We start from the raw sequence: 11,765 nt of genomic DNA, 5'->3' as shown, positions 1-11,765 counted from the left end.
TTTAAGGGCGGAGACCTCATCGCGGCATCGCCTTGGGCAGCTGCAGCGGGGACTTTGCAGAGGAAGCAGTTTTAACAGAAGCTAAGAGAAGCGGTTGGTCAACCAGAGGGGGATTCTGCCCAAACAGCTAAGGCAAAGGGTTATCTGTAGAAGATTCCGCACAAACAAGCAGTTCCAACAAAGGTTAGGTAAGTTAGATAGGACATCCTGACCTTTGATTCCTAGAACAGAGGTGGATAGTTTTCCCTGGGATACCCCAAGGAGATCAGATTCTCCTTACACGGGGAAACGGCCTCAGCAGGAATTTAAGATGGAGGAACTCATGCACTATCTTGCCCCCATCACAGCAGTTGTTTTGTTCTAATCAGGGTCGAAATAAAGTTTATCATTGCACCTGGCTGATCCGTCTATTGAGTTTCTTTTAACTGACGACAGTCTGCCTTTCTCAGGTTTGGGAGTCTCTGCATCTTACACTTGTGCCTGTCTGTAAGTCAGGGCAGCAGAGAAACAGGAAGGAATGAAGTAGGAACGGGATGTCCCGAGGCTGGAGACTAGAGAGTTTCTGGAAGTGCACAGAGACAACTTGGATGCTTGTCATGTGCAAGCTTTGTTGCTGAAGAGCTCAGAAGAGTCGGGACTCTAGTTATTTGGGCAGGTGCCACAGCAGCGGCTGCACTGGCGCTTTACTGCTTACAGTGTGTCATGAAGTGGCAAGAGGTGGGGGAGGATTTCTAAATGGATGATTTCTCTCAGGTAGTTTGGCCTGGAGAGGAAGGAAAGAGAGCAGCAGGAAGAGGGCAGGACCAGGGGTAGGCATACTCTCCAGACAAGTGAGTGCCCTGCTTTTTTCGTGGTTTCTAAGAGGTACCAAATTTCCTACCACGTTTTACCTTTGCATTCAGCCAATGTACTTCCCAACCGAATTTTCGTGTCAGCATTGTGACAACTATGAAGGCAAGCTTTAGACTGGAAAGAATCTAAGATTCCTGGTAACTTACTGTGCAAATACCACTACATCCTGGGCTTAAACCTCCACTCCTGTAGGACTGAGGGCCTATAATCCTTTCCTCAACAATCATCCCTTAAGCGGAGGTACTGATAGAGTCACTAATGAGTTAATTCGGATAGAACCACTGAGAAGAGCATCCTAGATGGCCCAGGAAGTGGCTTGGGTTCCCATGTTTCCTGTGCTCCAGCCAGTGTCTGGATGTAGTTTATTTGCCCCGGGGCATTCGTTGAGACTTTTTATTGTGCGGTTAGGGTGAGGTGCAGAGGAGGACTCCGCAAAGGCAAGGATTTCTGGAGAAACCTGTGCAGCTGTGCCTCTGGGTGTCCCGGGGAACAGGGGGAGGAGACAGGTCCATACTGAGTTCCCGTCTTCCGAGAATCCTCTGAGGATCCACAGCTTGCAGCTAGCGTGAGCCTAGGCTTAGCACAGAATGGCTAGAGAGCCCGGAGTGAGCGCAGCCCTAAACGCTCGATCTGCACTAGAGGGGACTGGGCTTCTGGTGGTGAAGGTGGAACAGGAAGAGGCCTCCCCCTTGGCAGAGGAGGCCAGTTGGCTGGGCAGCCCTGGGCCCGACCGCTCCCGCCAGCGCTTCCGCGCTTTCCGCTACCCCGAGGCCGCTGGGCCCCGGCAGGCGCTGAGCCGGCTCCGGGAGCTCTGCAGACAGTGGCTGCAGCCAGATATGCACAGCAAGGAGCAGATCCTGGAGCTGCTGGTGCTGGAGCAGTTCCTGACCATCCTGCCAGGGGAGCTGCAGGCCTGGGTGCGCGAGCAGCACCCCGACAGCGGGGAGGAGGTGGTGGCGCTGCTGGAGTACTTGGAGAGGCAGCTGGACGAGACACCTCCACAGGTAGAAGGAACAGGTTTAGGGTCTGAGCCCTGTGCTCTGTGCCTTCCAGAAACCTCAAGCAAGATCCGAGGGAGGCATTGCTTAGAGCCCGAGAAGTCTCGGTCTGAACTGGGAACCTGAGGCAACCAGCGAAGTGACCTGGACCCCTCAGAATAGTTAAGAGCACAAAGGAAAGTACGAGGATTGGGAAGAACGCAGTCCCAGTGAAGCTCGGGTAGAATGTGTTGAGCAGAGTGGTGACAGGTTAGCTATGCACTTTTTAGCTCGTGGGCTGAGTGAGACCCAAGGACAGGGCGGAGCAAGCGATGCTAGGCACAGACGACTTGTAGTTTTCTTGGTTTGTCAACGTGACAGCATCTTCAGTGCGGCGGAGCTTCTGCCGCCTTGCTTTGTTGTTCTCGTTGACAGTGGAGGGAAAGTCCAGTTTTCTTAGCATCTAGAAGGGTTTTTCCTATCCAAACTCTTGAACCCCTGGTAGAAAATGGGCTGGTTTTAACCTCTACCTTCTGGCCTTAAAATACCTTTTTTTTTTTTTTTCAATTTTATGCACGTCAACAATGTGTCTCCATCATATCTGCCACCAACCCCTCTGCCCTCCAGTTTCCCCCAGCCACCACGTGTCCACTTCCCCTCTTCATACAACCGTCATCTTTATAACCTACTAAGTCCAGTTAGTGCCCCTAGCTGGAATGTTGACTGATCATGTTGTTTGATCTTGTCCAGGTAACCAGAGCTGCAGTGAGTTCCTGAGCCAGTAACTATGTCTTTTCCAGGAAGTACCATTTTGCAATACTCTTCTCCATCCCAGGTCCTTTGTTCTTCCTGCCCTACCTTCCTTGAGGTTCCCTGAGCCCTGGGGACTAGGGGTTGATGTAGATGTCCTATTTAAGGATGAGCACTCAGCAGTCATTTATTCTCACGTCTTCGACCAGTTAGGAGTCTCCACATTAACTGCTGCCCACTGCATAGAAAAGCGTCCCTTGCTAAGGTTGAGGGCAGCACTAATCTATACATGCATTTTGACCTGTTTTAGGAGATCTCTTCTCTGCAGCCTGCAGTGTCCTTGTGTCAGAGGACACGTGGTTAGAACCTTCTAACTAGTGACCAGAAGGCCAAGGTTCTGGACTTGGACTTGCTGTTCTGAGCCCTGTAACAGTGGAAAGTCAGTTCAAGTCTTAGAACTTCATTCTCTGTAAAAGATGTAGGAAACTCTGAGCATTGTTTTGCTATCAACGTCTGCAAGGAAACTAAGCTTTAATGAAGTCTCACTACCTATTATGTTCTGTGTTAGTTGGTTTCACAAACTGCAGTCAATTTTGTTAGTTTCTTAAAAACCCTGTTGTATAGAAATTACTATGTTTATCTTTCAGATAAGATGTTGATACTTTTATAGATTTTCCCATCGGCTTCCTAAGGGTAGAGAGGCAGAGCAAGGAAACAAAGTCATGGGGGTAATCCAGAGGCTCTGCAGCTGATCCGCCTGAGCTCCCAGTACAGCATTGCTACTTAGGAGCTGGATGACATGGACAAGCTGCTTAAACTAGGCCTCAGTTTCAGCTACAAAATTCCAAACAATTCCATAGTTTACTGAGGGGGGTCCCTGCAGGTGTCATACAGGGAAGTGTACCCCACAAAGAGATAAGAATGAAAATCTGGTGCAGATTGATTTAGTCAACCTGGATCAGACTTTAGGAAGTCTAATACCAGGCTGTTTATTGAGAAAAGTTTCCTGGCATAATAAAATCCTCGATATACAAGGAAGTGTAACTACACTGAAATGCAACTCAGGGTGCATGTCATTTCTTCCAAGAAGATGGGTTCCAGAGATGGGCTACCTGTACTATCTTAAGGGCCTAAGGGTCTGGCCTGGTTTCAGTCTTACAGATAGCATAGAGGTCATTTGGGATATTATTCATTGTGGGAGCTTGGGGGAGCCGCTGGTTGTAAGGGTCATTTACATTACTAGCCACCTCCGGTCTTGGATGTAAGAGCTTGATAAGGCCTGCCCCAACAGATAACACAGATCACCAGGCAGTTAATAATTTGTAATTCTCAGCTTTCTGGTTAGAAGAATAGGTTTTTCGTCATTCCCATTGGAAAGACAATCCTGTATGCTTAACATTTCTGGTTTCTCTGGAGATCTGTGGGTGCAAGGACCTTCACACTATGTTCCCATTGTTTCACAGGGCTGTCTATATTTCAGTGAATTAACATCCTTGAAGCTCTTAGAATCAGTGCCTGATAATAGAAAGTCCTCACAAAAAGTGTGATGGGAAAGTTTGATTGAATAAATAAAAGTAAATGAATGACTTTTAGGTCCCAGCTCGTGAATGGAGTCGAGAACTTCTCTGCTGCAAGGTGGCATTGTTGACGCCATCCCAGAACTCACAAAGTAGCCACTCCCAGGCGATGAAGTGCCTGCTCAAGCATGAGTCTCAGGAATCTTTGGAGTGTTCGCCCTTACAAGCAAGAGGTGAGAGAATGTTTGTGAGTGAGCGAGTGTGTGTGTGTGTGTGTGTGTGTGTATTTGTGTATGTGGGTATATCTTTGGAGCCCTTTCTACCATAGCCATTGGTGTTTGACACCGGGAACAGAGCCATTAGTAAAACTGAATTTTTGCTCTGATAGATCTTAAATTCTAATGATAGCAGAAAAATCAATAGTGCAATTTTGGATGTTCAAGAGTGCTGCAAAGAAAATAAGGTACATTTTAGCCGGGCGGTGGTGGCGCACGCCTTTAATCCCAGCACTCGGGAGGCAGAGCCAGGCGGATCTCTGTGAGTTCGAGGCCAGCCTGGGCTACCAAGTGAGTTCCAGGAAAGGCGCAAAGCTACACAGAGAAACCCTGTCTCGAAAAACCAAAAAAAAAAAAAAAAAAAAAAAAAGAAAATAAGGTACATTTTGTAAAATCAGAGCATCCCAGTGTCTTAGTTACTTTCCTATTGCTGTGATAAGACACCATGGCAACTTAGAGAAGAAAGAGTTTATTGGGGTCTTGTTTACAGTTTCAGAGGGTTAGAGTTCATGACCATCACGGTGGGTGGGGAGGGGGTATGGCAGCAGGCATGGCACTTGAGTTGTAGCTGAGAGCTTACGTTTTGATCCATAAACATGAGGCAGAGGGAGCTACTTGGGGATGGTATAGACTTTTGAAACCTTAAAGTCCACCCCAGTGACACACTTCCTCCAACAAAGCCAATCTTTCTAATCCTTTCCAGACAGTTCCACCAACTGGGGACCAAGTAATTCAAACCATTTGAATGTATGGAAGCTGTTCTCATTCAGACCACCACACCTAGAAATAGTAGAACTGGTGTAAATGAAACCTATTAAACCTTGCAAGGCGTGGAGGCTGGATTCCAGAGTGGTCTTATCTAGAGCTTTCTTCTGTCTTAGTGATCCAGGTCCCTTGGCTAGTTCAGGGGTGCAGGAGCAGGGGAGAGTCTATGATAGCCGCCAGGCCCACTCCACCACCCCAGATGAGCTTCTTCCCATCTCCAGCATTCAGGATCTTCCTTACTGTGGGTCCTCCCATTAGGTCCTTGTCGTGGTTTGAATAAGAACGGCTCCCATAGGTTTATGTATTTGAATGCTTAGTCGTCAAGGAGTAGCACTGTTTGAAAATGATTAGGAGGTGTGGCCTTGTTGGAGGAAGGATGTCACTGGGGATGGGCTTTGAGGTTTCAAAAGCCCACATCAGACCCAGAGCCTCTGTTTGCCTACAGATCAGGTTCTCCAGCAGCACACCTACCTGCTGCCACGCTCCCCACCACAATGAAAATGGACTAGCCTCTGAAACTGTACACAAACCCCAGTTAAATGCTTTCTTTTACAGGAGTTGCTTGGTAGTAGTGTCTCTTCATAGCAATAGAACAGTGACTAAGATGGTCCTTTCTCTACAGTTCTCCATCCTCATCCTAAGTTTACACAGCAGCAGCAGTTTTCATTTTGGGCTCACTTAAGGGAACTTTTCTGTTCTATGGCTGCCTTGGAGGATTCTCTGTGTTCTCAGATCTCTTCTAGCCCATTTATTGCTTTGGTCAGTCCCCTCATTGGTGGGTTTCAGGAAATTCAGGAAATGCAAATTAAAGAATCTGTGTGTGTGTGTGTGTGTGTGTGTGTGTGTGTGTGTGTGTGTGTGTGTGTGATAACGGTAGTTTAGGTGTTTTGTTTTGTTTGTCTTTGGTAATGTTCGGGTTCCAGCTGAGGGCTTCATATATTCTAGGCCAGTACTCTGCCACTCAGCCATTGCAGAAGCCTTATTTTGTTGTTTTAAAGTATAATAAGATATACTCTCAGCGAGGGACATAAAGACTGGGATTCTACCCTCAAAGACTTATAGTTCGAGGGGACAGATACAGCACGTCCTTTAGGGCTACTAAAGTGGTGGTTATATAACCTAGAATTTCACATTCATTCAGTTTTTCACATCCTGCTTGAAGTTATCAGTGTTTGGGGTGGTAATACTACTCAGTACTTTTTTCTTGATTTTTTTTTCTTACCCCGGACCCAGATTTTATTTTATTAAAAAAATTAATAGAATAAAATGCGCCCTCACCTTCAGTTTGCCAGATCAAACCACACATCTTTGGAAGCTTGGAAATGGTTTCACAGAACCTTGTTTTCTAAGCCTGCTTACCTCCTGCGCCAGTTATATATTCATAGGAAAGCACTTACTCTCAAGCAGGTAGTAGTTCCTACCGTTTATATAGCCATGTGAAAGCACTTACCTTAACTCATGCAGTATTTTTCACCGTTGACAGTTTGTTTCTTTTTGAGACACGGTCTCTCAGTATAGCCCAGGCTTGACTTGAACTGAGATCTTCATTGTCTCCCAAGTGCTCGGAATACAGGCATGCACCATTGTGTTTGGTTAAGAGTTTTGTATACAGAGTTAAGTAAGTGGAGATATGCCTTAAAAGACTTGCCCCCTTTTCAAGAGTCCCTTTAAACAGTTTGTATGTACTGTTTCATGTGTCCTGGTTTGGGAGTGTGAGAAGGAGGTACTAGTGGGATCAGTTATTTTTTTAAGAGTTGCTGACCTTCTCAGGTGGGTGGACAGAGCAGGATTAATCTCAGATGAATCTCTATAGAGATGAGAGGCAGGAGAGCTCTGGTATCCTAGTTCCTTGGAGAAGAACTGACAGGCACGATCGGCTCCCAAAGTCTTTTCTTCTGTGTGTTATTTGAGCCAGGTGGTGGTGGCTCAGGCCTTTAATCCCAGTACTTGGGGGGCAGTGGCAGGCAGATCTCTGTAAGTCTCAGGCCAGCTTGATCTACAGAACAAGTTTCAAGACAGTCAGGGTTACATAGAGAAACCCTGTCTCAAAACACCAAAACCAAACCAAAACCAAACAGAAACAGAAAATAAACAAACAAAAGCTATTTGATTCTTAGAAGCAGTTTGCTGTGTTTGGTTTCAGAATTACCATTTCTGAGTCCTGTTAGTGCCCAGCTGTGTAACTAACTCTTTAAACTCTCTGATCCTTGCTTTGTTCTCTACTAGGTGTCCACCAGGGGGAGGGAGCAGAAGCAAGTGAGTAGGGTTGGACAGCAGTGGGTCTATGGAGGTAGCACTTTGGGGAGACAGTTTAAATGTTACAGCTCCCAGAAAGAGAGGGAGATAAAAAGACTGGGAACAGTGGCTGGGACATCACCTAATTTGCATTGAATAGCACACTTCTATCATAAAGCTCCTAGTACACGTCATAGTTATCATATGTGGAAGAATGGTCCTATTGTAAAGCTCCTAGTACACGTCATAGTTATCATATGTGAAGAATGGTTCTATCATAAAGCTCCTAGTACACGTCATAGTTATCATATGTGAAGAACGGTCCTATCATAAAGCTCCTAGTACACGTCATAGTTATCATATGTGGAAGAATGGTCCTATCATAAAGCTCCTAGTACACGTCATAGTTATCATATGTGGAAGAATGGTCCTATCATAAAGCTCCTAGTACACGTCATAGTTATCATATGTGAAGAATGGTCCTATTGTAAAGCTCCTAGCACGAAGTCTATTCACCATATGAGCAGCAGGGGAGAGCTCTAGAAGGGAACTATGCCAAGGCTCACACTAGAGATAAATCAGGCATCCAGGCTTAGGGACAGCTTTCAGATAAGGTGAGGCCTCTGGGCCTGGAGATCTCTAAAAGGGCAGGTAGAGAGCAGGAAGTCCTGCTGGGGAAGGAGTCCTCCATGTTGTCAAGCTTGGAGAGAGCTGCCAGGCCATTGTATGTGGTGATATTTTATCTGTGTCCCCAATAAAGTTTATCTGAGGATTAGAGGAAAAAGATAGCCAATATATTAAACATAGAAGTCAAGCAATGGTAGCACATGCCTTTAATCCTATCATTGGGAGGCAGGGATCTCTCTGGATCTCTGTGAGTTCAAGGCCACACTGGGAACAGAGCCAGGAGTGGTGGCACAAGCCTTAAATTCCAACACTAGTTAACCATAAAGGTCTGGAGGTCTGTACAGACAGACAGGAAGTGACGGAGCTGGGCAGGAAGAAGAGGTGATGTAGCTGGGAGGAGAGAGGAAATGAGATGACAGAACAGAAAGGCATATAGGCATAGATATAAGGAAGTAGATCTCTTTGGAAGCTACAGAGGCAGTGAGGTGAGGTTAGCTGTGGCTTTTTCTATTCCTCTTGTTGTGCCCAGATTGCGACCCCCAGAGAGACCACCAAAGACGAGCATGCCGGAATGCAAAAGCAAGTTTTAATTCTGGATATACAACACAAGCCTAGGCAGGGACTTCGTCCAATACATCCAACGCAGTGGAGGCTGGAGGAAGTGCCCGCCTGTCTGCAAGCTCTGTTTTTAAAGGCAAAAGCCACAAGGTTACATCATTTAGGGGTGCTAGTATGGGTACAATTCTGATTGGCTCGCTTCTAGGGGCTTTCTAGAAATCATGGCTTAATCTTACTTCTAAGGTAGTGGTTACCCGCCACCATTTCTCATTGGCTGCCCTCAGGTGGGGACATTTCTGTGGTCAGTTACCCTGGAAACCAGGGAGAGGAAATTCCATAGTCCAGCAGTCATTACCTCGTGACTACCTTGTGACTCTGTACTTTTACACTTCCTGGTTTCTGGAATCTGAACTGACTGGTTTCAGTAACTAATGGCCTATTCCTAAAAGGAGAAATCTTAGGCTTTAATTTTAGGGTGAAAGCATTTTGGTCTTATTTCTAAGATGGTTCATTTTGGTTTCACATTCTGATCTCTCAGGTTTTAACCCCAATATCTGGCTTCAGGTTTTTTATTTATTAAGACCTTTTAAGATTCGTGTTACAGGGTTGGGGATTTAGCTCAGTGGTAGAGCACTTGCCTAGCAAGCACAGGCCCTGGGTTCAGTCCTCAGCTCCAGAAAATTAAAAAAAAAAATTCGTATTACAATGGTAAACTACAACCTCTGACCAGCAAGTCCTCCTAACAGGATACTTCAGGAAGTGGGCCACAAAGTCACATTCTGGGAGTCTAGAAGTGACCGTAGGTGCTAGACCTAAGTCCCTGACCTTGGAGGTGAGAGTGCCAAGTCACAGAGGGCAATATGGCTTCTCAGAAGCCACAGAGTTCTTTGATGGTGCCTCCAACTTAGAACCCCCTCGTCAGTGATTGTTGGGAACAGAGGTGACAATGCATATCAGCCACCCATGACTGATCTGTGGGAGGTTTCTACCTTCTTAGTCTCTTAGAACATGTTTCAGAAATCTTTTACTTGCTGTTTCTGTTGCTTTTGCGCAGCCTTTGGTATCTAGTCTTAGATGCCCATCTCAGCCTTATTATTGGTAGAGTCCACGCTCTCACCCCTCCACCACATCACAGTGCCTCCTTTCTCTAGGCTTCTGACCTAAAGCCTGGCTAGAGAAGACAGGGATACAGAAAAATATTTTTAGAACCTATTATTCCAGACACTAGAAAGGATTTATAAAGTCAAAAAAACGACACTTTTCATGTTTTATTAAATGCTTGTCAGGAATTTTTTGTGCTGATTGGTTGGCCACTGGGTTTCATGGTCTTGGTCCTTACCACATTTCCCCCACTTTCTGTTTTTCCATTTAATCCCAATTCCCATCAGGTTTTTTTCCTCCCCAGTACTCCTGTTGTCCCCTCTACTCTCACTCTTATTTCTGCATTGAAATATTAAATATAAATATTAAAATTAAAATAATATCATTTAAATTATATTAAAATATACAGTTAATAATTAATAACATATTAATTTATTTATTAAAATAAACGAACTATTAAAGATTTAATTTAAATATTTGCCCTTGGCATTCAGAGAGCTCTGTAACTTTTGCCTCCTAGTTGTTTTTCTCAGAGCTTTCTCCCATGCAAAGCACAGTTAACACTTGCTGACAATTGTGTTTCAGGCCTGGAAATGGAGACTGAAACCAGGGACTTGTCTCCAGCTGAGGACTACACAGAACAAAAGCCTGAGCAGCCAGTGTGCTTCCTGACTGAAGACACTGCTCAGGTTCCTGCAGGTGCAGAAGCCAGTGAGCAGGAAGGCAAGTCACAGACAACACAGAAGAATGCCACAAGGAGTAGGCGACACTATTGCCATGAATGTGGAAAGAGTTTTGCTCAAAGCTCAGGCCTGACCAAACACAAGAGAATCCACACTGGAGAGAAGCCCTACGAATGCGAAGACTGTGGGAAGACCTTCATTGGGAGCTCTGCGCTTGTCATTCATCAGAGAGTTCACACTGGTGAGAAGCCATATGAGTGTGAAGAATGTGGCAAGGTCTTTAGCCACAGCTCGAACCTCATCAAGCACCAGAGAACCCACACTGGGGAAAAGCCCTACGAGTGTGATGACTGTGGGAAAACCTTCACCCAGAGCTGCAGCCTCCTTGAACATCACAAAATTCACACTGGAGAGAAGCCATACCAGTGCAAGTTGTGTGGCAAAGCCTTTAGGCGTAGCTCACATCTCCTGAGACACCAGAGGATCCATGGTGGTAAAACTGCCCACAAGCCTCTGCATGGAGAGGCCCGGGAAGGTCAGAGTAGGGTGGAAAGCCAATGGGATGATACTAAAACTCCCATAACTTATCAATGCAGTGAGTGTGAGAGAAGCTTCACTCAGAATAGAAGCCTTATTGAACATAAAAAAATCCACACTGGTGAGAAACCCTACCAGTGTGATGCATGTGGAAAAGGCTTTACCCGAACTTCATACCTTGTTCAACATCAGAGAAGCCATGTGGGGAAAAAAATTGTAGCACAGTGACCGGTATGATATCTGCCAGAGATGGTGCTCACTTGTCAGTGAGCTGAAGATACTCTGGAGCCCTTACTAACTGCAGAAGTGGGGATATTGCCAATACACACCATCTAGTGTTAGTTGTTATAAGCTGGCTGAGGTAAATTATCTTTTATGTTCTAAAAGTAACTGGAATTAGACTCATTAATAGGCAGATATGAGAGTGTTCTCTTGATAAGGTAGCACTGAAGTGTTTTGTTCCCACTCTTTGGATCTACAAGGCCTTCTAGAACAGTTGCCCTTAGCCCGCACATCTTTCTCCTGGGTGGATGGTTCCAGAGTTTGGAGCATACTCTTCTTACTATTTGTTTGTCAACATGAGGCTTTCATGCTTTGGTCAGATTCCTGAGGTCTTGGCCTCCTAATGTGCCTTGTGTTAGTAAACATTTACCACAGGGACTAATGAAATGAATGATCTTCAAAACTCTGAAGCTCTGTGTCTAGATTTCTGAAGAAGTTCTAACGTGGGCCATTTGTGTTTGCATCTAATTTGCTAAGGTTCTAGACTCTGAGTCAGTCCTACAGATTTCATACTAAGTATGTGATGTTACAGAAATTGAGTTGGTGATTCCATATATCTTCATGAAAATAAAGAGTACAGTAAGAATGCCTTAAGCAATATCTGAA

General features: G+C 45.4%; 1 protein-coding gene across 1 annotated transcript; it reads left to right on the top strand.

Annotated features, from left to right (window-relative positions):
* The first annotated feature begins 1,201 nt into the window (after nt 1–1,201).
* On the top strand, nt 1,202–11,728 carry LOC131911374 (zinc finger protein with KRAB and SCAN domains 3-like). The gene is made up of 3 exons (XM_059263356.1): nt 1,202–1,856; nt 4,173–4,329; nt 10,243–11,728. The coding sequence occupies exons 1-3, from the start codon at nt 1,440–1,442 to the stop codon at nt 11,103–11,105; spliced, it is 1,437 nt and encodes a 478-aa protein (XP_059119339.1). The 5' UTR covers nt 1,202–1,439; the 3' UTR covers nt 11,106–11,728.
* Nucleotides 11,729–11,765: the final 37 nt, after the last annotated feature.

This window comes from Peromyscus eremicus, chromosome 5, assembly GCF_949786415.1.
Source record: "Peromyscus eremicus chromosome 5, PerEre_H2_v1, whole genome shotgun sequence".
Taxonomy (NCBI): Eukaryota; Metazoa; Chordata; class Mammalia; order Rodentia; family Cricetidae; genus Peromyscus; species Peromyscus eremicus.
The sequence above is the reverse complement of the archived record's forward strand: the minus strand, read 5'-3'. Positions and strand labels throughout refer to the sequence as shown.

Bases quoted from the DNA above. Each gene is read 5' to 3' on its own strand.
- LOC131911374 (XM_059263356.1), top strand. From the start codon at position 1,440: ATGGCTAGAGAGCCCGGAGTGAGCGCAGCCCTAAACGCTCGATCTGCA. The intron at 1,857-4,172 runs GTAGAAGGAACA...AATGACTTTTAG, and splicing joins TGGACGAGACACCTCCACAG to GTCCCAGCTCGTGAATGGAG. The intron at 4,330-10,242 runs GTGAGAGAATGT...ATTGTGTTTCAG, and splicing joins TTCGCCCTTACAAGCAAGAG to GCCTGGAAATGGAGACTGAA.